General features: G+C 41.3%; 1 protein-coding gene across 1 annotated transcript; it reads left to right on the top strand.

Moving 5' to 3' along the window:
• The first annotated feature begins 1773 nt into the window (after positions 1–1773).
• Positions 1774–22625, top strand: FAM217B (family with sequence similarity 217 member B). Its single transcript, XM_030212538.1, has 4 exons — positions 1774–2354; positions 14990–15101; positions 15185–15270; positions 20896–22625. The coding sequence occupies exons 1-4, from the start codon at positions 2260–2262 to the stop codon at positions 22034–22036; spliced, it is 1434 nt and encodes a 477-aa protein (XP_030068398.1). The 5' UTR covers positions 1774–2259; the 3' UTR covers positions 22037–22625.
• Positions 22626–23112: the final 487 nt, after the last annotated feature.

Genomic DNA, 23112 nt, shown 5'->3' with positions numbered 1-23112 from the left:
CTTGTGGAACTCAGACAGAGCTTCCAGTGAAATGTCCACACTAACTGTGTACTCTAAATCAACGCTCGATTGAAATGTTACCGCTGCGAGTGGAGGTTGTGAGTGCGGATGATAAGCAAAATCCTTGAGATTAGGTTTCTGAGACAGCAACATTTTATCCGATAAAGGTGCTGAACTAGTTTGTTCGAAATATGTTAATAAAGCACCTAATATCAGCAAGATGACAGGGATAACCCATTATTTTGTATCAGGGCATACAGAGCTGAGAGTTCAGTCATCCATCTTGGCTCGTGATGTCATCCACCTCCACCCCGGCACTTTATTTTTTTGTGTCCTGTTTTTTTCTCACAAACATGGTACCCTAGGTGGGATGCTACCAGAAAGTTCTTAGTCTTGCTAGTCAGTCTCAGCACCGCCGTTCTCCGTTGGATGATATCACCCAGCTGACCAGCTATGAGAATACTTGGCCTGCTGTCCTCTAACACTTGCTACAGGTGAGCAGTGGCATAGCCGTGGTGGGGCCTTGGGGGCCTGTGCCCCCCCCCCCCCAATTAGATCTGGGCCCCTCACGGTCTGCTGGTTTGGCTGGCAGGTGTCCCCATGCCCCACCAGCAGAAGCTTTCCTCACTGCTGTGCTGCCTGCCCTGCTCCCCCCCCCCCCCCCCCCCATGCTCAGTTCTAGTGAAATTGAGCATGCGTGAGGCATCGCATATGCTCAATTTAATTAAAACCAAGCATGTGCGCTGCAGGGGGAAGCAGGGTTGGCGGTGTGGCAGCGAACAGCATTGGAGGAAGGCTTCTGCTGGGAACCCTGCCAGCCCAGATATGTGGAGTTGCAGTGGGGGGTGGAGAGCAGTGAGGAGGTGGGGCAAAATGTGCCCCCACCCGAAAAAAATTGAGGTCTGGCTACGCACCTGCAGGTGAATAAGTTTGATTTACACAGATATGAAACAGTATTTTTACAATTGGAAGGGAAGGATTTATTACTTTGTGTTGGAAGTTTTATTTGGTTTTATTGTTTTATATATTTTATGTATGTATGTGTACTTTGTAATCTGCAAAAGATTTGGGGTATGCAAACTATTGAGTATTTTAAAATAAAATAAATAAATTATATGAATGGCTGTTTGCAGAAGATTTTGGCATTCAAAGTGTTGTTGCTACATACTGTCACAATTTACCTAACTGTACATTTTTTTGCAAGATATGCCATGCTGTTCAGGTTTTAATATGAAAACAAACCAAGCAGGTAGGTCTCAAATTACATGTAGTCCTGTTTCCACAAACACTGCCAAAGGCCGAACCATCTTCACCTGCAGAGGTCTGACCTTTGGAACAAGGGATATGCCAGTCTTGCATTTCTACCTCTTTCTATTCTTTATTAAAGGGAGTTGTTTTGTGTGCAATATCCCTTTAGTTTACAGTCTAGTTTGACCTTTCTTTTAAAGAGTATTGTGTTACAGTAAGTCATTATTCCCTCAGTCCCTCACTTGTGTTCAAGGAAAATGGAGCAGTCTGTAGGTCTTTTTTTTTTTTTTTCTTCCCTGCAAGAGGCAGTCTTTACTGTTAACCCTTTTTTTGTCTGTTTGGAACAAAAGGCAGTAAAGCTAAATGTGTTTTTATGAGTTTGAACGTACCACAGTTGAATGCCAACATCTTCCTTTTAAGTACCGAAGGTGAGTTCCTCCAATGTTTGTACAGCTCAAAGCATACATAAGAGGAACTAGATATTAAAATGGGGGCGAGGAAAGGAAACCATTTGCGAGACTGAAAATGGGGCATGGAAGGGATGAGAATCTAGTCTCCCTAAGCTCTGTCGTCTCATCTATAGAAATCGGCGTGGTTCTTAAATGCTGTCCTTGAGCCATAATGCTCTTTAATTAATGCCAGATCTGCTCTCTCAGGAGGATGGAGGGGGTGGGGCTATGCTTGTTATGTTCTCTGTGCTGCTGTCTCTGCTCAGGGTTCGTGGTGATGGAAAAACGAGAATACAGGACAAGATCAATAGTGCGAGGAGATATTAAAACCAAACTTAGGAGAAATGTGTAGCGCTCAAGAATGCATTGTGACTTGCCGACCGTATAAAGCACTTTGAATTGCATTAGAAATGTGTTTTGCATGTAGCAGAGAATGTTTTTGTATGTAACAGTTGCACCTTTTTTTTATGCAGCACATATAAAGGTTGAAGCCCTTTCTTGAAAAAAAAAAAGATGTAACGGAAAGACAGAATCCTGTTGTAGGTAACCTTAGGAAGCTATTATGGGACCAGACATTCCAAACTGCCCCCCCTTGCTGGACAGAGCAATAAAGAAGACAGAAGGCCAAAGCCAGGGAAACAATACACGAATGGTAATGTAAGAAAATGTTTTTTTATTTATCAGCATCATTTGATTCAGTATATTATCTAAGCTGTAGATCCTTCATCAAGCAGAAGGTAATCAGAGAGCGAGACAGTAGACTGTCCTACCCAGCAGGCCATAAAGGTGCAGGGGTAGAATCCTCAGTACACGTATCAGCAGGATTCGATTTTGTTTTTTGAGTCATAGAAATGAGAACACAGGTGTTTATCCATCTAAATCATGACAGGTTCTGTTTAAAATGTTCCTCTGCAGTTTTAAAATCAGTCTCTTTCAGTGATTTAGAAAGGGCTTGCACTTCAAATCGTACAGTGCAATTTATATTAATTTTAAACATTTGCACGATGTAATTCCCAACAATTTAATCACTTGATGTACAGCATCATTTAGAGGAGGTGGGAATTATCAACGTGGGCTACCGTTAAGATGGGTTATTTTACTGTTAACCCAGTTTATTAGTAACTAGGTCTCATTGCATAAAATGGGTGTGCTAAAATACTATGAGGTAATGATAGAATAACGTGTCTTAATTGATAACTTTACCTCTTATAATTCATGTATTTATTGTGGTATTTTTGTCACTGAATTGTTAAAGCATAGGTGAGTTTTGAAAAAATATATCTTTTCTCAACCAGTGCTGGGGGCACAGGGCTGGTCTTGGGCAGGGTTGACAGGGGCGGTTGCACAGGGCGCCCCCGCACGTCTGTCCTGCTGTCTCAGAACACCTTCCTGCTCTGTACCTTAATATGCACATACTGCAGCAGGATATATTTATCCACTCCAACCCTAGCTGAGATAATATTTAACCATCTCTCTGACCTCATGTGCACCTTTCTTTAAATTAGTCACCTTATTTTCTAACTCCTCTTACTCTCTTACCTATCTATATGTTGCATCTTTGCTTATACTCTACACTGTCATTTAAAATATTCTATTATATATTGTGTTGACATTGTAAGTAATATACTATGCCATACTTTGTATTGTTGTTTGACTATTTTTACTGCTGTAATTGTCTATTGCTCATGTTTGATTTATTCTTATTGTACACCGCCTTGAGTGAATTCCTTCAAAAAGGGCAGTAAATAAATCCTAATAAATAAATAAATATATCCATCCACATTTCAGTAGAGAGCATCAGGCAGCGGCAGCGATTTTCATATCTTGTCAGGAGCCGAGCCCAGAGCCTCCTTGCTGCTGTGTCCCACCCCCTTTTGATGTCACTTCCTGTTTCTGCAAGGGCAGGATACAGCAGCAAGGAGGCTCTGGGCTCGGCAGCTGACGGGATATGAAAATTGCTGCCGCTGTCTGCTGCTCTGTACTGAAACGTGGTGCATGCATATCAAGGTATGGAGTGAGGTGGGGTTCTGAGAGCTCTAAACCTTCTTATGGCTTATGGTGGCGGGTGTGGGTGGGCGTGGGCAAGGGGGGGCCCACTGAACTGGTCTGCGCAGGGCCCTGCAATTGCTAGGACCGGCCCTGTTGGGGCACACCTAGCCAGTTAGATTTTCAGGATATCCACAATGAATATACATATTCATTGTGGATATTCTGAGGACTAAGTTGAGAACCACTGCCCTTCACCCTTCAAAACGTGGGTTCTGTTGATGTTTTGGGTTTGGTGAAAAGAACAATTGCTGGTATAATATTTTAAAGACTAAGGGGCCCTTTAAGACTGGGGTAGGTCTGGGGGTGTCTTCTGTGCTAATCAGTTAGCGCAGCTACATTGTCGTGTGCTAACTGATTAGCACTTGGTTAGTATGTGAGCCCTTACCGCCTGAATGATGGGTGGTGGAAGGGGCTCACGCGCTCATGGGAAAATTGTTGTGTCGCTATTAGTACTGCAAATAAAAAAATCATCTATTTTACCCCTGCAGCAAAAATGGCCTTAGTACACAGAAATAACCTGTGTAAGGACATTCTAAAACCACTTTTTACCACAACTTGGTAAAAAGGGCCCTTAAGTATCACTTTCCAGCTAAGAATACACAGTAGAAACAAATCACTTTGTACTTTGATTTTCTGTTTCTACTAAGTTAGCACCAATATTTTAGAACTGTAAACTTATGCATGAGAGGGAGTCAACAAATAAGGTGTATTTTACTGTGTTGGTGCAGAACTTAAATTCACTTGGGGTCTTTTTATCAAGCTGCAGTAGTAAATGTTTAATAAAATTTACCGTACTGCCTTCACTGACTGGCAGGTCAAAGTGGTTTACAATAAAATCATAGTAAGAAAGGTGAGAAAAGAGCTCCATTTCAAGACAGGACAGTTGCAGACATTTGAAATAGTAATCATACCGAAGGACAAAAAGTAGGAAAGTAAGTAACCAGGTTGTTGATATCTGAGTGCTGAAGGCCAGTGAGAACAAATACATTTTTAATAGGGTTTTAAACTTTGTTAAGGATGGTTCTTTATGTCAATAAACAGGGAGGGAATTCCACAAAAAGGGGACAGGGAAAAAGAACTGTGAGTCTTGTTATATGGTCTGCCAGAGCCGGTGGTGGGAGGCGGGGCTGGTGGTTGGGAGGCGGGGATAGTGCTGGGCAGACTTATACAGTCTGTGCCAGAGCCAGTGGTGGGAGGCGGGGCTGGTGGTTGGGAGGTGGGGATAGTGCTGGGCAGACTTATACGGTCTGTACCCTGAAGAGGACAGATACAAACCAAGGTAAGGTATACACAAAAAGTAGCACATATGAGTTTATCTTGTTGGGCAGACTGGATGGACCATGCAGGTCTTTTTCTGCCGTCATCTACTATGTTACTATGTTATGTGTGGATTTCAAGTGGACATAGGATGGAGGGGAAAGTACAGGCATTATTCCTGTAATGAACGCAGTGAGCGACTTGAGACATTTGGAAAGATCAACATTGAGAGATATGCAGGGGTTTCATCATACAGGGCTCAATGAGTCAAATAAATGAATAAATAAATAAATAGGAAAACTTTAAACCAGTAACAGAAAAATATAGGTCAATATTTCCCAAACTTTTTCAGTTCACAGCACCCATCTTGTCTGGGTAGTTTTTTGCTCAGTTTCACTAAAAGGAGTGTACAGGATGTGAGGGGGAAGAGAGAGCAGGGCAGGCAATGCGGTGGCGCAGGAGACCAGCACTGGAGAAGGCTTCAGCTGGCGGGGGTTAGGGACTCCCACCAGCAAAACCAGAGGCCCCTGTGGCCCCATGTAGATACACCACTGATCAACACAACAATTGTGAAACACTGAACTAGAGGACATGAATTGAATTTGAAAGGGGGCAGACTGAGGATTAATGTCAGGAAGTATTTTTTCATGGAGAGGGTGGTAGGTACCTGGAATGCCCTCCCGCGGGAGGTGGTGGAGATGAAAACGGTAACGGAGTTCAAAAATGCGTGGGATAAACACAAAGGAATCCTGTTTAGAAGGAATGGATTCAAAGAAGCTTAGTGGAGATAAGAAAACAACACTGACAATTGGGAAGCAAAGCCAATACTGGGTTAACTTTTACAGTATGCGCTTTGACCATGGCTGGACAGATTCAGCTTCAGAAGTTTGAGAAAAAGACCAGTGCTGGGCAGACTTCTATGGTGTGTGCCCTAATTGTGGCTGAATAGATTTGGATGGTCTGGAGTGGAGCTTTTCAAGGGCTTCAACATTAAATTCAGAAATTTTAGAACAAAGGACAGTGCTGGGCAGACTTCTATGGTCTGTGCCCTGAAAATGGCAAGGACAAATCAAGACTAGGTATACATATGAAGTATCACATGCCATATGTAATGAGTTTAACTTGTTGGGCAGACTAGATGGACTGTACAGGTCTTTATCTGCCGTCATCTACTATGTTATTTATTACAAATCTTTAAAACTCAAGTACCTAAGAAGACTCAAAGTTTTCAAAAGTTTCTGAAATTGTAAAGGTGACTGAACTTTTTTCAGGCTTATTGATAACTAGTAAAAAAGGCCCATTTCTTAACGCAAGGAAACGGGCGCTAGCAATGTAATGAGTTCCTGCCATTAATGTTTACACGGTTATATTCTGAATATAATTGTTGTTTACATGTGTAAGATTTCTTTATATACAATATTTTTTGTGTAAACAGTGTTACAATGTGGTAAAAGTTTTTCTTGTTCAGGCCCTTCAATCAGTTTAACAATCACATCAGAAGAGTTCCTTACTCGTGAGAATGCAACATACAGTTGCCCATGTGAGACTGAGAGTGACAGTGTGTTTTACAGAAAGTGTAAGAGACAGATACACAGAGTGATTGAGTGTGTGTGTGTGATGTCTGTGTGTGTATGTGTGATGTGTGTGAGTGACAAAGTGATTAAATGTTTGTCTTCCCTTCCGTTCTGTGCACTTGCCTCCACTGATGTTCCTACCTCCCTGTATATGATTGTTTGTTAGAGATTCAATCCACTCCACTTCCCTCCTCCAAGTTCCGTTCTGTCTGATTGGTTCTTCATTGACAGTGAGAGCCAATGAAACGCTGAACTACAGACTTACGAACCCTACACTGCCACAGTGCCACAGAGTCAGCTTCAGAATGTTAGAGGTGCTTTTTATTATATAGGATAAATTCCAGAATCTAGTTCCTTGGACTGAAAATAACTTATCATGTATAGTTTTAAAACGTATGTTCTTAGTGGATGAAAAACCCGAACATAATGTCCTTGAAAAGCATAGCTGTTTGCCTTGCAATAAGTCAGCTAATAAATCAGCTACCCCCTCAGAATTTAATCCATGCACAGTTTTGTTAAATCATGTTAATAATCTTAAACTGTATATGCTGTTTAACCATCAACCAATGCAGATCATGTAAGACTGGAGAGATTCTATCAAATTTATTCAATCCATAGATAAGTCTAGTTGTTGTATTTGCAACAACTGCAAACGTTTGAGCAATTCGGATAAGATACCACAATAAAGAGAATTGCAGTAGTCCACATGCATGGGAGCAATTACTGCTTCCTATTAGAAAGCTCTAAGGGCTCCGTCGTTACGGACATGCTAATCAGTTAGTGCCAGTGTTGCAAAAAAAGCTTTAAAGAGTTTTGGATTGCTCCTAAAATTTTTTTATAAAAAGTTAATCCAAAAATTAAAATATAAGTCAAAATGATGGATCGATGAAGATTTGCTTTTGACTCTTTGGATAGCAACTTTGATGCTGTGAATTCTGATGATACATTCTCACTTAAAAAAAAATAAAACTTATGAAAAGATGTGGAAGTATTTGAAAAATTGGTGCAAAAATCCTTTGAAATATGATTGATCCTGCTACTGTATGTTTGTTTAAGGCAGAAGTTGCTGGGATTTCTACTAGTGTAATTTATATGTCCCTACACATTGAATATAGTAGTCCTAGTCATTGGATTTAACCAGTTAGCGTGGCAGTAATGTCAGCTGATTAGTGCATCCATGCATATTCTCTGCCTTTCAAATGCTCCCTCCAAAAAAATACAAAAAAAATAAATAGCATGTGCTTAGCATGCACAGATAGCAAAACTAATGCAGAACGCATTAGTGCGTCCTGCGTTAGGCCATTTTTGCTGTGATAAGTGTGCTTTAGCACCTAACCAGCTTAATAAAAGGGCCCTTTATTCATTCTTCCCTCATAATACTGAATAGGAAACAGAATGGGCTGTTTATTGTAATTGATCAAACTTTCCTGTGAGTGGTGCAGTCACAGGTTCCGAAAAAAGAACTTTTCTCCTGGAATGAGAGAGGCTACAAGAGAGGCCCTTTACTGCTGTCAGTGCTGTAGTCCAAAAAGTAGTCAATCCCAAAAACGATGTATCAGATGCCTAGAGAAATACACAATCCTGTAACACTTTATTAGAAAAGGGAACAAGAGGGAGTTCGGTATAGGCTGAACCAACAGCTGAGCTTGAATTTCAGTGAGTATAGCCGCAGATGGCTCACTTGAAAGCTCTATACATCATTGATGCTCCCTATATTCGTAACCCTTAATTTATTTTAGTACAAGCCGTTGAGCCCATTAAAACGGGCAAGAAAGCGGTCGGAGCAACGCCGGGTGCAGCCGAGCCCCCGCCCAGGAAAGCCGCCCCGGGAGATGGTGGCAGAGGAAAGCGCCCGGGTCACAGCAGCGGCGGTGGCAGTAGCTCATCGTACCTGTTGGAGACGGAGTGCGCCTCGGAGCTGCTGTTGGACGATCCCCGCCCGGTGCTCGCCGGTCAACGTCGGAACTCGGAAGAGATTTGTGTCGGTCACTCTTCATTTATATAGTAGGATATCCAAATCTTATTTTGTTTATTTCTTACATTTTATATTTTTTTTAAATGTTAAACCAGGAGATTGAAAGGATTCCATAGGCAGGCATCCGTATACACAAAAATCCCCAAATCCGTTGACTGAAAACCAATGTCCAAAAATATGTGGTAAATAGCATTCATACACTATACACAAAAGAGCGCCAGAAATTTGAAGGAGCAGAAAGAGCGAAATTATCTTAGCTTGGATTTTGTCGCTGTATCACTGACTGTTCCAAACGTCAGTGCTATAGTAGCAGTAGCTAACTGGCAAAAGATACACAGTACAGTGCAGCACGACCACAAGTGATTCATTTATTTATATGGCCAACATTTTCTGAGAATTTTGGAATGAGTCAAATGTTCATAAGGCATATTTTAGTAATATTGTCATTGAGGGTTTACAACAGCAGATATGACAGCCCGCTGGTCTTACCTTCCAGAACTGTGGAGATTATACTCTATGGAGGCAATTTTAGAAGGGTTAGCCACCATTTACATATGTAAAGAGCTGATTTACATGTATAAATTGACATACACACAGAGCTGCCAAGTTACCCAGCTCCAGGAGAGAGACGTTTGTGTCCAATCCTGGTTTTGAACTTACTGATGCAGTGTGTAGTTAGTAGTTTCTGATTATCTCCACAGAATCAATACTGCAGGGTCCCAAAATGTATTAGGATAGTGTTTTAAAAAATCCAAGACTGACCAAATACTTCCCCCACCCCACCCCCCCCCCCCCCCCCCACCACCACACCTGGAATTGGGTAACTCGGCAGCTCTGAATGTGTAAAGTGGGTCTAGTGTGTGTATATGTATATGTGTGTGGTTTAAGTAGTATGTGTCCAAGAGAATCCGCCAAGACGGAGAACTCAAACGTCCCATGGGAAACCACAAAAGTGTAAACAGAAAAGGGTGGGAGGTTGACCACGGATACCAAAGACTGGAGAAAATGGTCTTTTTTCAATAAATGTTCAACGTTTGTGTCGAGTCTTTTTTCAATAAATGTTTTTTTTTTGCTTTTAAGTCCATTTTTTCCAGTCTTTGCTATCGGTGGTCAACCTCCCACCCTTTTCTGTTTACACTTTTGTGGTTTAGGTAGGACTTAAAAGTATACATATGTGTTTTTTGTACTTTAGAATGACAGTTCATGTATAGCTGGCAAAATTTCAATACCAACCAGTATTACACATCCATCACACACTTCAAAGACTTCAACCCATTTAACCTATGAACTACGTACCCTCTGTCCACTGGACCTGGAATCCCACATTACCAAAGATGTAACCCAACCCTATATTGTACTGTCCTTTCTCGACTCCTCTCCTATAACTTTTTAAACTTTTGAAAGGTAGTCCCCCTAGAATCTCCTATGTTCCTAACCGAGATCAATATTCACCACGAGGAAGCTCCACAGACTCTCTTCTTCTTTTCGAACCACTAACCCCGCTCGATACTCTGTAACCGTCCCCATTGTTCCACGTAAGCCAAATTGAACCTACCAAAAGGTGGGATACAAATGCAATAAATAAATAAACGTAGGCAATAATAAGAGCTTTTGAATTACACATAACTAGCAGCTGTCCTTGTTGGACCTGGGCTTTGGAGGTGAGCTTGAGGAGTGAATGCGCCTGCTGTAGCGTTAAAAACCTGCTCAAAGTGGCAAAAGTTTGAATTTTGGAGCTCAACTCTTTCTTTGGCTGATCTTATACACCTAGTTTTGCAAAATCTACTACTTTGCACTTATAAGTAGCAAAATTGTGCTACTTACACATGTAAGCCCCAAGTGATGAGAACATTATTTGTGAATGTGTTCTTTAGTAAAAGGGTTTCTTCTGAACTGCAAATACATGTATTTTTTCTATTTGTGAATGTGTTCTTTTGTAAAAAAAAAAAAAAAAAAAAAGGCTTTTTTCTGCATTGCATCCCAACAAATACGTGTAGAACTAGAGGACATGAAATGAGATTAAAGGGGGGCAGACTCAAGAAAAATGTCAGGAAGTATTTTTTCACGGAGAGAGTGGTGGATACTTGGAATGCCCTCCCGCGGGAGGTGGTGGAGATGAAAACAGTAACAGAATTCAAACATGCGTGGGATAAACATAAAGAAAACCTGTTCGGAAGGAATGGATCCTCAGAAGCTTAGCCGAGATTGGGTGGCAGAGCCAGTGGTGGGAGGCGGGGCTAGTGCTGGGCAGACTTCTACGGTCTGTGCCCTGAAAATGGCAGATACAAATCAAGGTATGGTATACACAAAAAGTAGCACATATGAGTTTATCTTGTTGGGCAGACTGGATGGACCATGCAGGTTTTTTTTTGCCATCATCTACTATGTTACTATGTATTTTTCCAGTACCGTATGCATATTTACAAAAGGTTCCTTTTCCTTCATCCTTCCAGACCAGTCGAAATGGTTGAGATTTATTCAGTCCTACCAGCAGGTGGAGACTGAGAACCACTGATTTGATGACATCACTCTGCAAAAAGGGTCCTTTGTAGCCCATAACTAGGCAGTATTTTGCTGTCTCCAGCAGATGGTGGATGAGATAAGTGTGTGCAGTTTTGATATTGTCACAGATAAAACATTTTTCTAGCCTTGGATTGGGGTGCTCTCTTTTTGCAAAAAGGATGACCCATATTGGGAGGTTTGGGGGGGGGGGGGGGGAATGGAGAGAAGCTCACTTAGATGATGGCTAGGATTGGCTGGGACTGCTAAACCTAGAGAGGCTTGTTTCTTCCCATTCCTGGCTTCCCCCTGTTAAGCTTTGGGTTGTTGGCTGCTGTGCCTTCTGTTTTCTTCCTTTACTTTTGGTAGGGACCCAAAGGTAGGATTACCTGGGCAAGGGCTGAATAAAATAATTAAAAATAAGAAAAGAAAAGAATGGAGCTTCAGACAGCTGTGATAACATGAGAATCTGAGGGCAATTTAGGCGCCCGCTGGGGTAGGGGGAAGGGAGAACAGATGGTGCTGATTGGGATCACAGTATCTGAGTGCACTTGGCATGTCAACACAGGCCAAACATAGCAGGTTCTGTGCAGTCTTCAGTAGTTGCTGGAGTGGAGGAGTAACCTAATGGTTAATGCAGTGCCTTGAGAACCTGGGGAACTAGGTTTGATTACCACTGCAGCTCCTTGTGACTCTGGGCAAGTCATTTACATAGTAACATAGTAGATGAGGCAGAAAAAGACCTGCATGGTCCATCCAGTCTGCCCAACAAGATAAACTCATATGTGCTACTTTTTGTGTATACCTTACCTTGATTTGTATCTGTCATTTTCAGGGCACAGACCGTACAAGTCTGCCCAGCACTATCCCTGCCTCCCAACCACCGGCTCTGGGACAGACCATATAAGTCTGCCCAGCAATATCCTTGCCTCCCAACCACCAGCCCCGCCTCCAACCACTGGCTCTGCCACCTAATCTCAGCTAAGCTTCTGAGGATCCATTCCCTCGGAACAGGATTTTCCGTTGTCCCAGGTACAAAATAAGTTCCTGTTTATAATATGTAAACTGCTTTGATTGTAACCACAGAAAGGCGGTATATCAAATCCCACCCCTTTCCCATTCCAGCATTAGTTCTAGAGAGTGGGGTCATATGAAGAGAAGTGGGCAGCTAGACAGGCTCATGTCCCGGGGAGGAGGAAGGCCGGTAGTGCTAGTAGTTGTGCTGCATTGGACAGGCCTGCTGTAAATCCCACACGTCTGAACTGGTCTGGAGGGATACAAGGAAAGAAAATTAGTAGGTAAGGCCTAATTTCTCCACGTTCAGTGAGCCTTTTATAAAATACTTTAATTGTTCTGCAAATACTTTTCACAGTCTTGTATACTCAGATGTAAAGGTCAATTTCCTGATCTGGATGCCCTATATAAAATTAGGCTGCGCACATTGCAAGAAAAAATAATAGCAGCCTTACCAATATAAACAGCATAGTAGTGTCTTTGTAGGATTTAAAAAAGTGAGAAACTCATTGATGTAGGAGGAATTCTCAGAAACTTTTAACTTATTTTGTTTTTGCAAGAAATAGAAACGAAAAGTGGTTGGTTCCTGATTTGCCTTTAGATTATTGTTTGAGGGTCATTTTCTTTTGTAAAAAAACAGTGTTTCTAAACTGGTCCTGGAATATTCCTAGGTATTTGTATTGCTATAATACAGACCTAATTAAATACTGCCAAGATAGCCTATGCAGGTGGGGATGTTAGACTTTTCACATTGTTTTCATGGCTAGTAACTGGATTTATAAGCTGTATCATGTTAGCCACTCTAATACTGTTATTTTATGGAGAAATGTTCTATAGGTTGGGTTAGATTTTATTTTATTTGTTACATTTGTACCCCGCGCTTTCCCATTCATGGCAGGCTCAGTGCGGCAGGCAATGGAGGATTAAGTGACTTGCCCAGAGTCACAAGGAGCTGCCTTTGCCAGGAATCGAACTCAGTTCTTCAGGACCAAAGTCCACCACCCTAACCACTAGGCCACTCCTCCACGATGCAAAGTATACAGGTTAATTTTTGCCCAAGGACATTGCACCTTTTTTCAGACCCTGTGTTGTTTGAAAATACGCGGGTGGAAAATACTCATATTAAAAGCATTTACATAGTAACATAGTAGATGACGGCAGAAAAAGACCTGCACGGTCCATCCAGTCTGCCCAACAAGATAAACTCATATGTGCTACTTTTTGTGTATACCTTACCTTGATTTGTACCTGTCCTTTTCAGGGCACAGACCGTATAAATCTGCCCAGCACTATCCCCGCCTCCCAACCACCAGCACCGCCTCCAACCACCGGTTCTGGCACAGACCGTATAAGTCTGCCCAGCACTATCCCCACCTCCTGCCACCAGCTCTGCCACCCAATCTCGGCTAAGCTCCTTAGGATCCATTCCTTCTGAACAGGATTCCTTTATGTTTATCCCATGCATGTTTGAATTCCGTTACTGTTTTCGTTTCCACCACCTCCCGCAGGAGGGCATTCCAAGCATCCACTACTCTCTGTTTGAAAACCCTGACAAAGTTAACGAAACTTGGCCATTTTCGGCTGTGGACAACAGGAAGACGGTGTGCATCCTTACAAGATGAAGTTTTTGATTTTTGCAGTTGTTTTTTTATTAATGTTAATTGGTATCCTCGTAAACTCTTGTTTTGAGTTATAGACACATCTCTTCAAGCAAGCTTACCCTAAGGACCCTACTTAACCTTATAAGCTCACCCACACAACTCCTGCTCTGAAGATGATTATACCTTAAACTATGTCTCCCAAACTCCTTATACTCATCCCCCAGTCTTCTCTTCTCCATCTTCCCTACACCATACCCCTCCCAATCTCTTTCCTTTTTGCCTATCATACGTTGTTTACCTTTCCATGTTCAATTCACTTATTCTTAAAAACTTACTATTATTATGTTTATTACAATTTGTAGTATTCTCCTTATAATACTTTGTAATTCTATTTACTATGTAAGCCACATTGAATCTGCTGTGTGTGGGAAAGCGCGGGGTACAAATGTAATAAATAAATAGTATTCTATAATGTCATGCTTAACTTCTGGGAATGCTCCTGACCCACCCATGCCCCTCCTATGGCTATGCCCTTTAAAGTCACGTACTATAAAATTTAGGCATGCATAGTACTTAGGTCACAAGCGAGTGTCACTCAATTATTGACTGGTGCACAGTTAACTAATTAATTTGTGTATGGATCTGTGATCAGTTCCTAAATTTGTGCTGCCTACTTTGAGCAACGTATAAATTTCAAACTCCTCTTATTGACCTATAAGTGCATCCACTCTGCAGCTCCTCGGTACCTCTCCACTCTCATCTCTCCCTACATTCCTCCCCGGGAACTCCGTTCACTGGGTAAATCTCTCTTATCTGCACCCTTCTCCTCCACTGCTAACTCCAGACTCCGTTCCTTGTACCTTACTGCACCTTATGCCTGGAATAGACTTCCTGAGCCAGTACGTCAAGCTCCATCTCTGGCCGTCTTCAAATCTAAGCTAAAAGCCCACCTTTTTGATGCTGCTTTTAACTCCTAACTCTTATTCACTTATTCAGAACCCTTATTTTATCATCCTCACTTTAATAGTCCCTTATCTCTTGTTTGTCCTGTTTGTCTGTCCTAATTAGATTGTAAGCTCTGTCGAGCAGGGACTGTCTCCTCATGTTCAAATGTACAGTGCTGCGTACGTCTAGTAGCGCTATAGAAATGATAAGTAGTAGTAGTATATCAAATCCAGGGGGAGGCAGTGTATAAGTGGCGGTGGGTTTTGTTTATATACCGGTAGAGAGGAGAGGGTCGCATTTGCAGTGACATGCAGAATTTCAGTGAATAGGAGCCTTGTTTTTAAAGGTTAAAGGTTTTATTTTTTCTAAATTTGTTAGTTCCAAAAGAGAAAAGGGGCATCCAGAAACCAAAGCATCAAAGGAACCAGTGCCACAGCTCAGATCTTCTCCCAGCAAACCAGGCAATAATCTTCCAAACAGCACAAAAAAGGTAACACTCTTTTTATTACTCAGCTCTTGATCAGATTTCACAGAATGATCAATTTCTTTACAGTATAATGTACATCTTTGTAGGTTTTTCAAAGCTCTTTGAGACATGTTCAACGAAGTTATACTAAAAAGGAGAAAAATGGGATAAATGGATCTCATCAGCAAAACAGGTAAGAATGAAAAGGTTCTTAGAGTAAAGATTTTCCATACGGTACCCAGTATAGGTTAATAGGAATTTGGAACGGTCTGTTATGCTGTAAGAAATGTTGGGATTCTTTTACGTAAAGTTGCTCAAAATGCTGCCACTTGTCTGATTCTTGGTGGGTCTAATGGACCATATTACTCCATTACTTTTAAAATTACATTGTTGCCTATTATTTGGCAAAATCAGCATAAAATTTCAGTCTTAGGGCCTCTTTTATCAAACCACGGTAGCAGTCCCCGGTGCGGTAATGCCGAGAAAAACCCATCCACTTGAATGGGTTTTGTCGGCATAGCTGGGCAGGAACTGCTAGCGCAACTTGAAAAAAAGAGGCTCTTAGTTTTAAAAGTTTTCCACAATGAACCTTAATACTGCAACATCATTACGAGTGTATCGTCCTTCTAGACCTTTAAGATCTCAGTGTCAGTGTCTTATTAGAAGTCCCCTCGATTCGTCCAAATGCTGCTTTATGCCACTTTTTAGACGTTTTTCTCTTTTGAAAATGAGCCTGATAGTTACAGAAGACAAACCAAAGATACACAAAGAAAATAGAGAGAGAAAAGCGTTGCCTTTATTTTGCATGTTATATTCTGGAGTGAATCACAAATTTACATATTATTGTCTCATTATTATGTTTCCATATTTTATAAAAAGCTAGAATATTAGCTACACTGTTACCTGGTAACATCAGTATATTGGTATTGATTGAAAATTAATATAATCATCTCATAATAATTTAGTCTGTACTGCCATCCAGTGGATATAATTTTGTAGGAGTCAAAACTGCTTTAAATTTCAGACCTGGAACTAGAGTTGCTCTAGTGACTACATATATTTGAATTGCTACTTTCTGCACATCTGTAAATTTTCTCTATAAGTGTACGTACTGAAATATGTTAATACATCCCAGCACAGATGTTTTTATCAGCGTTGAAAGGCTCACTTCCTCTACTTCCCCTGACAAATTGGTATGTCCTTGTCTAGAAGTCTTTAGTGCTAGTAAATTCATTCCCTTTTGATTCCTTTTCCAGTATCCAAGGCTAAACTAAGTTTTACGGGTCAGTTATTAAAAGCAAAGATGGGGGGGGGGGGGGGGGGGGGTTTACTGTGTTACTTTGCCAACTCTGTACAGAGAGAGACAGGCATAAGAATGGTATTGTTTGTATTGTACTGACATATTTCCAAGTTAACCTCAATTAGGGGTCCTTTTACTAAGGTGCGCCGAAAAATGGCCCACGCTGTTGTAGGCGCGTGTATCGGACGCATGCAGGTCAATTTTTCAGTGTGTCTGCAAATTAGGCCGTTTTTTTTTTGCCGAAAATGGATGTGCGGTAAAATAAAAATTGGTGTGTGTCCATTTTGGGCCTGAGATCTTACCGCCATGCATTGACATAGCGGTAAGGTCTCACATGTTTAGTGGGCTGTAAACGTCAGCGTGCGTACACTTCCAATTACCTCCCTGCTAGTGCCGTGTGGTAGAAAATAAAAAATATTTTCGGACACACGTAAAATATGGATTTACCGCCTGGGGCACACGGTAGCCGGACGGTAGTTCCAAATTGATGTGGGTTGGACACATGTATGCGCCTAATTTGTTCCCTTTAGTACCATTCTTTGAAGATGGAAATAGAGTAAATCATAGTTCTTTTACATCTCTCGTTAGTGCCTCAAAATTTAAGTTCTGATCCAAGATGGTAGTGGCCTAAGACACTTATGGAAACATTAAAAATTCTTGCAGTCTCTCTTTCACCTGTAGCATGATTTTAAAAAGCTAGGAATTAATTTTATACTAAGGGAGAAATCATTACTGTACAAAAATGATTTTCCATTGGAAAACATTTCTAATATCTAGTTTGTTAGAAAGTTTTGTTTCTTGTTCTTTTTCTTGATTAAAGTCACATTAATTCCTGAATTTGTGTTTTAATCAGAATGGGACTCTACCCTTAGGTCCTGTTTTCCACCAAGAGATATATCCTTTTTTTTCCCCTTAAATATGTGTTTCAAGACGTCCAAGGTCTTGAAAATTGGGGCTAGTTTCTCTTTACATTTCTTAGAAGAATTTAGCTTGATACTTAAGATTGGCGTATCTTTTTTAAAATCCTGATCATCATAATGAATGTACACTATTTATTCAGATACCTCTCTGGTGCAGAACTTTTGAAATCGTGATTTTTTGATCTGTTTTTACTTAGTGGATACTATTATGTGCTGTTTTCTTTTTTGCCTTTTATTTTAATCTTCATTTTTCTTGGATGAAATTGTTTTCTGTTATGATTTTTTTTCAATGCCTATTTCTAGAAAGATGTGTTTTTTGTTTTCTTTTCTTTTTTTTTTGTAAAATAAATAATATATAAATAAATGAAATGTTAAGCTGTCTGGTTACTCATGCTTGTGTCAATCATAAAGCCTTTGCAATAGTGCCATATCACCCAACATTGGAGCCGACTCTGTGGATGCTGTGGGTGCTTGAGCACCCCCAATATTGAGAAAATTCCTTGTATGTGTCCAGGGAGGGGTCATTTCCATTGGGCTTAGCACCCCCAATAATTTTGAAAAGTTGGCTCCCATGTCACCCAATCCAACAACCACACAAAAGTGGAAGATGCCCCACAATGTGAAGCTGGATTTGTCCAAAAGTCCAAACAATGCTGATAGAAAGACCGAATACGGTCCATGTTTCGGCTATACAGCCTTCATCAGGGATCCTCAATTATTAGCAGGAGTTCACTTGTACACAAGAAAAAGACCGTAATCTGAATATTAAAAACCATAGTGCAGCATTGTTGAGTAGAGTGCGTTCTCACAGGAAATAACGTGCTGTACTCAACAATGCTGCACTATGGTTTTAATATTCAGACTATGTTCTTTTTGTTGTGTACAGGTAAATTCCTGCTGATATTTGAGGACCCCGTTGAAGGCTGTATAGCCAAAACATTGACCGTGTTTGGTCTGTCTGTCAGTATTGTTTGAACTTTTGGACCAATAAACTTTTGTCTTGTTCCAGCTTGACATTGTGTGGCATCTTCCACTCTTGTGTTGTTGCTGTGCTGCTTGTGGAAGTTTTTTCCTCCTTTTTTGAACTGGTTTTTGGAATATCACCCAATCCACCATGTTCTCAGCAGGTAACACTGCTCGGTTAAACCCTGTTGAACTGGCCGGCAGCAGATATTCAGTGGCATTAACTGGGTAGTGTGGCTGAATATTGGCTCTAACTGGCCATTCCTTAAGTGGCTAGATTAGGGGCCGACTTGGTTAGACTCAGCACTTAAGGGCCCTTTTACAAAGGTGCACTGAAAAATGGCCTGCGGTAGTGTAGACGCATGTTTTGGGCGCGCGGAATCATTTTTCAGCACACCTGTAAAAAATGCCTTTTTAAACATTTTTGCCAAAATGGACATGCGTCAAAATGAAAATTTCTGCGTGTCCATTTTGGGTCTGAGACCTTACCTCCAGCTATTGACCTAGCAGTAAAGTCTCACGCGGTAACCGGGCAGTAATGGTAATGACGATTGCCGCCCGCACACCAGAAAATAAAAATATTTTCCAACGTGCCTAGTGGATGCACGTCAAGAATGAAATTACCGCACGGGCCATGCGGTAGCCGGGTGGTAGCTCAAATTTGACGCGCGTTGGGTGTGCATAGGCGCCTACGCGACTTAATAAAAGGGTCCCTTAGCTGGTTAATGGCTAGTGTATTATTTAAGTTTTATTGATTTTTATTTAAGATTCTGCAAGGTAGTGCTTCATTGTATATGTATGTTTTATTTGATTTTGTTCCACTGAGAAGATCTCGGGCATTATGTGATGCGAGTCTTTTTATTATCCCAAGTCCAATAAGGATGAAATCTTCTTGTTTAGTAGAGTCCTCTCTTTCATTTCAGGCCGCAAGTCTCTGGAAATCTCTTCCAGAAGATTTAAGATCTATTACAGATTATAGCATTTTTAGAAAGCTTTTAAAGACTTTTTTTATTTCAGACATTTTATAATATGTCATTGATATTTTGTTGATGTTTGTTGTAATTGGAGAGATTATTATGTTATGTTAGAGATTGTTGTAATTTCACTATAGTTATGCCTGGCTATTCTTGTAATTGTGATCCATATTGAACTAGTTTTTGATATATGTGGAATCTAAGAATAAATGCTATGTTATGCTATCTAGTCTGCTAGCCAGCTAGGTATGTGGTGAAAATTAGGACAGCAAAAAAAGTAGTCCTAACTTTATCTGCAGAGTTAACCGGGCACTGAGCTGAATATCATCTAGTGCCCGGTTAACTTCAGATACCCGGATATTCAATGCAAGAAGCTGGAAATGCCCTGGCATTGAATATTCAGGGTTATTTCAGCCTGTGACTGCGAATTGTATCTTAGAGTGGCATTGATTGAGCCATGCATGGAAATCTGTTAATTCCTCCATGCTGCCCAGCCATAGTAAAAAAACATCATCTAGGAAACGACGCCAGATACCAATCTTGGACTTAAATGGGCAATGGCGCAGCCATCGATCTGCAAATGCCGCCATAAACAGATTTGCTAATGTAGGAGCAAATGTCGCTTCCATGGCCACCCCCGATCGTTGCAAGAATAGTTTGTCTTTAAATTGAAAAAATGTTTTACATAATGCTAATCTGGTTAATTCCAACAAAAATTGAGATGGAACATCATGTGGTCTTGGACGAATTTCCAAATCATTTCCCACTTCTCTTAATAATTCAGGTTGAGGGATCATTGTATATAGAGATTTAATGTCTAATGTAGCCATTATAACCGGAATATCAGGTAATTGGATTTTCTGCAGTATAATTAGGAAATGTGTGGTGTCTTTGATAAAAGATGGACTACTTGTCACGAACTCCTTCAGAAATGAATCCACGTATACGGAGAGAGGTTCTAAAAGGGATCCTCTTGAGGACATAATGGGTCTCCCCGGGTGGTTCTGTGGATCTTTATGTAGTTTAGGTAGTGTGTACAGTACTGGAATCATGGGTGTTTTCTTGTTTAAGTACTGATACTCTTTGCCTGTCAAGAACCCTTCTTCAAGACCCATCTGTGTGATCTCCTTAATTGTCCTTTGCAACTCACATGTAGGGTCTTTATGCAATTCTTGATAAGCCGAAACATCTGCTAGTTGAGAATCTACTTCTCTCACAACATAATGCTCTCTATCCATGACCACCACAGCACCACCCCCCCCCTTGTCTACTCTTTTCACTACCACATTTCTGTTATTCTTTAAAGCATGCAAAGCTTGACGTTCAGCCTTGCTCAGATTTTCTCTAGGTATCTAGATTATCAAAAAGAAAGTAAAGAAAAAAAGAAAAATTATCACAGAGGTGGTTGATTATTACTCCGAGTGAGTGCTCTACTTCCTTTGATTTTGTATTTATAGGATAAGCAGCATAAAATGTATTGTACTGTTTTGGGATCTTGCCAGGTACTTGTGACCTGGATTGGCCACTGTTGGAAACAGGATGATGGGCTTGATGGACCTTCAGTCTGTCCCAGTATGACAATACTCATGTACTTATGAATATTCTAGGTTACAGATTCATGAATCAGACGTTTTGGTAGTAATTGTTTTTTGTTTCCACAGAATTATGAATGCTCATTCATCTGCTCACAAGATACAGGAATCCAAGAAGGTAACCTCAGAGAAAAAGCTAAGTGAATCTGTGTCACAAAAAAAGATCTCCTCAAGCTTAAGGGGAAGCTCATTGGATGACCCCAGAAGGACAGAAGCTACTTCATTGCAGAATTCTTATTTGAACAAAAAGGCTGGTTCTGAAATCCTGAGAAATGTGACAGAAGTTGGTTGTTACCCTTCCCAGGGTACAAGGCAGATGTTCCTTGACTTTGAATCCATCAGGATTATTAAAGAGGAGGCAGATGAGGACAGTGCCAGTGACCTTTCTGACTCAGAAAGGATTCCTATTCCACCTTCCCCTTTCACACCACCAGATTTAAATCTCCGTGCTGAGAAAATTGATCCAGGAAGTTTTGATCATCTTTTTGAGCTGGGATATAAAGAATCAGAATACTATTACCCAGACTTCCTACCACCACCATTTAACTCCTGGGACCTACATCAGTTGGCTATTTTTATTAACACAGAAGGCAAACATGCACCTCGGCCTCCGCCAGCAGGGTTTCTTGAGAAGTACGTTGATCGACTTCTACACTTAGAGTGGCTGCAGATACAAACTACACAGAATGAGAAGGGGAAAGCTGTCAGATCCAGGCCTCAAAGTGCTAGCAGCTCTAGCCGCTGTGTGAGAAGCCCTGGGAAAAGTAAATGTTGGCATAATCAAGCATCGAACAAGCAGCTAGTTCACCCTGAGAGCTTATCCAAACTTCCTCCTGCTCAAACCAGCAACCAACTCAGGAAAGATTTGCACTGTGAAGCAGAATCCAGTCAGTTATATGTATGTCAGAGACACGCAAGAGCTGATGATGCAACTGGTGATACGTCATATCCTCAAAATCATATGCACTCTGTGATCAAGAAGAAAACGGAAAACAAGAAGCCACAACTGCTGGAGGTGGAGGCCTGTAAATATAGCCCAAAGCTTCAGAGTGCTTCTAACATCAGACCCCCCAAACAGTCTCTCACATTCCATAGTCCATCAGCCCCTCTCAAGGGCCTTAAAACTTACGTGTACATCAATGCAAAGAAGAATGGAACTGCCAGCAATTGTCATACACCAGTCAAAAGACAACTTCCGAACGAAAGCTAAAACAAATGGAGTTAAACAAACCTCATGTAAATAGAAACGTGTAATTTAAATATTCAGTCATCAGGAGATTTATTTCAGCAAAGAGGCAGTGACACAGTAGATGATGGCGAGTAAAGACCAATTGGACTATCTAATCTGCCCAATTATTCTAAGCTGCTAAGGGAGGGTTGCCAGGTGAACTGAACAAGCAGATTGGTGCCAGTCCAACTGCCATCTCTCCTGCATGTGGTTTCTGAGCCAGGAATTCATCAAGTCACTGTTTTTCATTTTGGTTTTTGGAAACAAGCCAGCTCAGATGTGATTCTTAGGAATCCTAATTCCTTGGCAATTGCTTCTACTGGGAATTTTAGCATTTTCAGGGGAAGTCTTTAAATGGTGCCTAAAGTTACACATGAATTAGGCGCCACCTTTTGCATGTGGCAACAGGACAACGGATGTTAGGCGCCAAAACAGGGCTGAAACAGAGTTAGGCTCAAAAGTGCACTTAGGCATAACTGCAAAGGGGGCGTTCCCGTGGGAGGGGCTTGGGTGGGTCATGGGCGTTAACGACTATTATAAAATGCTTTATGTTAGGCCCTCAGCTGCTGATTTTAAGCATCAATATTTACGCCAGCCATAGGCATGGTGTAATTGGTAGCGCCTAAAGTTAGGCGCAAAACTGCGGACTTAACAAAATGTATTATATTTCAGATTTGGCACCTAACTCTGCCGTTATAGAATATTAACTTAGGGCCCTTTTTACTAAGCGGTGGGAAGCCCAATAATGGCCACTGGGCTACTGCAGCAACCTGGCAGTACTTTCCACCCCTAACTCGCCATCGTATCCAGCACTACAAAAATATATGTATTTTTGTAGCGCTGGAGTGCACCTGGCGGTAATCGGGCAGTGCCATGTGCTAGTTGGTTACCACTGGGTTAGCATAGGAGCCCTTACCAGTACCTCAGTGAGTGGCGATAAGGACTCCCCCCCCACCCCCGAAATGGCTGCACAGCATATGCTTTACTTGCTGCATTGCCATTTCCTGCAGGAGAGACTTCCCTTACACCCGCTGCGGTAAAAGAGGGCCTCGGCGCGC

Source organism: Microcaecilia unicolor, chromosome 8 (assembly GCF_901765095.1).
Source record: "Microcaecilia unicolor chromosome 8, aMicUni1.1, whole genome shotgun sequence".
In the NCBI taxonomy this organism is placed as follows: Eukaryota; Metazoa; Chordata; class Amphibia; order Gymnophiona; family Siphonopidae; genus Microcaecilia; species Microcaecilia unicolor.
The sequence above is the reverse complement of the archived record's forward strand: the minus strand, read 5'-3'. Positions and strand labels throughout refer to the sequence as shown.

Excerpts from the sequence above, each read along its gene's own strand:
- FAM217B (XM_030212538.1), top strand. The coding sequence starts at position 2,260 with ATGGGACCAGACATTCCAAACTGCCCCCCCTTGCTGGACAGAGCAATA. Across the intron at positions 2,355-14,989 it reads AACAATACACGAATGGTAAT|TTCCAAAAGAGAAAAGGGGC; the intron begins GTAAGAAAATGT and ends TAAATTTGTTAG. Across the intron at positions 15,271-20,895 it reads GGATCTCATCAGCAAAACAG|AATTATGAATGCTCATTCAT; the intron begins GTAAGAATGAAA and ends TTGTTTCCACAG.